This window comes from Benincasa hispida, chromosome 6, assembly GCF_009727055.1.
Source record: "Benincasa hispida cultivar B227 chromosome 6, ASM972705v1, whole genome shotgun sequence".
NCBI classification, from domain to species: domain Eukaryota; kingdom Viridiplantae; phylum Streptophyta; class Magnoliopsida; order Cucurbitales; family Cucurbitaceae; genus Benincasa; species Benincasa hispida.
Window position 1 is genome coordinate 10,730,197 of NC_052354.1, and position 5,044 is coordinate 10,735,240.

The window sequence follows — 5,044 nt, forward strand, 5'->3', positions numbered from 1 at the left end:
GCGATTGGTGAAATAGACTATAACAGCCACTTTCTTAAATCATGCTGAAATTCTTGCAATTCACGAGGCTAGTTAAGAATGTGTATGGCTAAGGTCAATGAGTCAGCAAATCTGTGAAACGTGTGGCTTATCTTCTAATAAAAATCTTCCAACAATATTATACGAAGACAACATAGCTTGCATAGCCTAAATCAGAGAATGATATAATAAAGGAGATGGAACAAAACATATTTCACCTAAGTTTTTCTACACTCATGATCTTGAAGAAAATGACAACATCACCGTACAACAAATCTGTTTGAAGGATAACCTGGAAGACTTATTTACAAAGGCATTACCAATCACAACTTTTGAAAATTTGGTGCACAATATTGGAATGCGGCGACTCAGAGATCTTAAGTGATGTTTTCATGAGGGAAAGTAAATATATTATATTCTTTTAGGAGTATGTATTATATAAAATATGCACTCTTTTTTCTTCACTAGGGTGTATTATATAAAATATGTACTCTTTTTTCTTCACTAGGGTTTTTTTTCCATTAGATTTTTCCTAGTAAGGTTTTAATGAGACATATTTCATATATATATGGGCATCTAATGGATAACATTATGAATATTATAATAATAAATAGATGTCCATTGCTTAGTGTCCCAAAAGCTATTTATCACCCTTCATGTTGTCCATGTGCCTTGTAGTTATTCATGCTTGGTGTCCATGTAAGTTCACATCCTACTTGCCACTTTGCCTATAAATGGTGGCATTCGATGGATCTTAAATATATACATACATTGATGAGAATTCCACTTCTACTAATTTTCATATTATCTAATTTTATAACTTTAGTTATTTTATTTTATATTATATTATATATATTTAATATTGTTGAAGGAGAAATTCCGGACCAACCACGGATCGCCACGTCATTTGCTAAATTAATGACGGAATTCCAAAATCCTTAAATTTTTGACCAATTAGGAGTTGACATATGCCCCAAATTGAAGTTGAAGACAAATTTCAATGATGCCACGTGGTTTCATCACGACCGTTGAATTGGATAAAATTAACTTGATCTAATTTAAGATCATTATTATTTGGATTAAAGTCTCTAAACCCAAAAATATGTTGAATTTGACACAAATGTCAAATCAAACCCAAATCCAACTAAATAGGGCCAAGAGTCAGGCCCATGGGTCAACCAAACCCAAGCCCATAAAGCCCACCTGAGAACTTTATAAATAAAGAAGTTCTCTTCATTTGTTGAGGTCAACAATTCTATGCTCCATAGAGTTTATAGAGAATTCTTTACAATCAGAAGACTCCTTGACTCCTGAAGCTGACCATACCTGAAGACTGAAGTTTTTCGAAGATACAAACATCCTAAAGACTGAAGTCCTTTGAAGATGCAAGCATTCCAAAGACTGAAGTCCTTTGAAGATACAAACACTCTGAAGATTGAAGTCCTTTGAAGATACAAGCAATTCTACATTTAGAGAGTCTAAAGAGAATTCATCAACAAGCAGAAGACTCCCAAGACTACTAAAGCTGCACTCTTAGAAGATAGATGACCCTTAAAGACTGAAGTCTTTTGGAGATACAAGTATTCTTCCAAGACTTTAACTCCACGATCATCACGTGCTTCGCTTCCTCAAATCAAGCTTACGCATTCAATTGAGAGAGAATCAGAGGATCAAGTACTAGAGATCGAACCACATCGCATCAAATCAACTTCAACATCAACACCAACTTAAGTTCAAGTCCACGAAACAAGTTTCTCTGGAAGCCTTGTGCGAACACTAATCCTTCAAGAGGATCAACAAGCCCAAAGGCCGATCATCCAAGAAAATCAATAAGTCCAAAGACCGATCCTCCAAGAAGATCAACAAGCCTAAAGGTCGATCATCCAAGATAATCATCAAGCCCAAAGGCCGATCATCCAAGAAGATTATCAAGCCCAAAGGCCGATCATCCAAGAAGATCAACAAGCCCAAAAGTCGATAACCGAAGAAGATCAACAAGCCCAAAAGCCGATCACCCAAGAAGATCAACAAGCCCAAAAGCCGAGCACCCAAGAAGATCAATAAGTCCAAAGGCCGATCGTTCAAGAAGGTCAACTAGCTTAAAGTTTTCAGTTTATTTTGAAAGCATCAAAATACTGTGTATTAGAGATTGTACTCACTTTCCACAAAATTAATACAAATACAAAGTTCAAGTTCCACGAAATAAATTTCTCATGAAATCTCATGCGAACGAATATTATTATATTATATTTTCTCTATATCCGTGTTCCCATTATGCTCTTCAAATTCAACACTCTAAGGTTTCTTTTACAATAGTTTCTAAATTAATCTAATTTTTCATTACTTTCTATTTAATGATTTTTTTAAAAAAACAAATACTTTTGATAATCTAAAATCATGCAAGAAACTATATTAAACAAATATTAAATTATTAATTTCTTAAAGATAATATGCTTATAGAAAAAGGAATTTTGCTTAAAGTTAAAATACCTGTTTTCCACGAGATCAGCTCTTCAAAATACTAGTAGTTGTTGAGTTGTCAATTCAACATTATATTTCTATACCATATAAACATTACATTTATTTTGACTATGAAACATACTGAATTTAGATACATTAGGAATATAACAGTTTAGACTAAATAGAAACTATTTTCAAAATTAAAGACTCACTAATTCAGACTCCACTAATAATAATTTCGTTTTAAATTTTTCAAAATTAAACTTATAAACAGTTTCTTTATTATATAATCTAGTTTTTGTATGTGTTTCTAAAATCCAAAGTCACGTTTCAAAAACTACAAAAAAGCATATCCCGTTTGACAACTATTTGATTTTGAGTTTTTGTTTTTGAGAATGAAGTTTATAGACACTACTTTTTCCCTCCAAATTTTCTTCTTTGTTAACTAATTTTTACTAATAATTTAAAAAACCAAGTCAAAATTTGAAAACAAAAAAAAAAAAAAGTAGCTTTTACAAACTTGCTTTTGTTTTTAGAATTTGACTAAAAATACAACTATTGTACTTAAGAAATATGCAAATCATAGTAAAAAATAGAAAGGAAATAAGCTTAATTTTTAAAAAGAGATACAAAAAATTAAATATTTACCAAACTGGACCGTAGTTTAAATAATTTTATTTTTAATTTTGGAATTTGACTAAGAATTCACCATGCTAGACAAGCACAATTTTGAAAAATAACTAAAAACTAATATCAAGTGTCTTTATTTTGTTATCAACTTTTTATCTATACTATCCAGCCAAATTTTTAAAACTTAAGAAAATAAGTTTACAGTTGTTTTTATTTTTAAAATACTAAAAATTAGTATAAAATTTCGAAGAAAATAAGCATAGAAGAGAAAAATAGTTATCAAACTGAATTTTCCTTTTCAATATTTCTCATAGTCTCTTCCTTCCCAAAAAAAGCTATAAATAAAGCCACAACTTTTCTTCAAAGACCACCAAATTTGTAATAACTAACCATTACAGCCAACAATATTTGGAGAAGTGAGTTATGGGCTTGAAAGAGTCATCATTCTTCACTTTCACTCTTCTCCTTCTTACCTTCTTCCCTTTAATTATATCATCTTCTCAACCAAACTCTGCTCATTTCCATGGAAAAGCACCATCACAATTTGTGTTTCTGAACCAACTTCATGGATCCCAGAAGGGTGACAAAGTTGAAGGTATCCACCAGCTGAAAAAATACCTTCAGCAATTTGGCTACTTGAACAATGCTCAAATTCATTCTAAAAATAACAACGACGAGTTTGACGAGTTGTTAGAATCCGCCATTAAAACGTACCAAAAGAATTACAATCTCAAAGTCACAGGGACTCTTGATGCCATGACGATAGCTCAAATGTCAAAGCCTCGATGTGGAGTTGCAGATATCATCCATGGCAATACTTGGATGAGATCAAACAAAAAAAGAAAGCAACTTGAACATGGAATTGGCCATTTTCATAGGGTTTCTCATTTTGCTTTCTTTGAAGGAAATCCCAAGTGGCCTAGTACTAAATCTCACCTCACTTATGGTAAGCTTAAGTCGATGGATTGTAGTAAATTTTAACTTTATCAATACTTCAACAAATATAAACTTGTATTCATATTCCCAACAGGGTTCGTTCCAGGAACTCCATTGGAAACGGCGAGTCCAGTAGCTCGAGCTTTTGCTACATGGGCGGCGAACTCTCACTTCACCTTCTCCCAAGCTTTGGACAACCAAACTTCAGACATAACAATAGGATTTGAAAGTGGTGATCATGGAGATGGGTATCCATTTGATGGTGTTGGAGGAGTGATAGCTCATGCCTTTTCGCCGCCAGATGGCCGGTTTCATCTCGACGCCGAGGAGTCTTGGGCAGCCGGTGTCGTTTCCGGTTCGTTTGATTTGGAGACGGTGGCATTGCATGAGATTGGACACCTTCTAGGCCTTCAACATAGCTCCATTGAAGGGGCTATCATGTGGCCACAAGTCCCAGAAGGAGCTTCCAAGGGTTTGCATGCAGATGATATTGCAGGCATTAAGGCTTTATATAATAACACTCTTTAAAATTTAATCTCTGTATTTCTTCATCTGAATTATTTTTCCAATTTGTTTCATGTCTGATGTCTGTAATTTAATTATTATTTTGTATATTTTTTGAAAGTATTGATCATTTAAGAATATGATATGTTTAGGTTTTGTTTTAAAATCAAAATGAGCATAGTTCAGTAAATCTAAAACATTGTATTATCAATTCGAAGTCGGAGGTTTGATTTCCTCTTTTCATATCATTAAAAAAATTCACTAAAAAATCCTAAACGATTTAAATTTACTAATGATGTATGGAGATACCTTTGTAAATCAAAATAATTAAGATTAGTAATAGACACCACCTATTTTTTTAAAAAAATGAATTATTTTTATTTTTTTACTTTGTAAAGAAAATGTGATGCATAAGATTAAGTATTGTTGCATTGATTGTATCTAATCATTGTTCTTTTTAAAAAGTGAATTAATATGTATGATAATAGCGATTCTT

The 5,044-nt window shown here is 32.4% G+C and overlaps 1 protein-coding gene across 1 annotated transcript; it reads left to right on the plus strand.

Moving 5' to 3' along the window:
• The first annotated feature begins 3,492 nt into the window (after positions 1 to 3,492).
• On the plus strand, positions 3,493 to 4,644 carry LOC120080359 (metalloendoproteinase 2-MMP-like). Its single transcript, XM_039035002.1, has 2 exons — positions 3,493 to 4,054; positions 4,139 to 4,644. The coding sequence occupies exons 1-2, from the start codon at positions 3,532 to 3,534 to the stop codon at positions 4,570 to 4,572; spliced, it is 957 nt and encodes a 318-aa protein (XP_038890930.1). The 5' UTR covers positions 3,493 to 3,531; the 3' UTR covers positions 4,573 to 4,644.
• Positions 4,645 to 5,044: the final 400 nt, after the last annotated feature.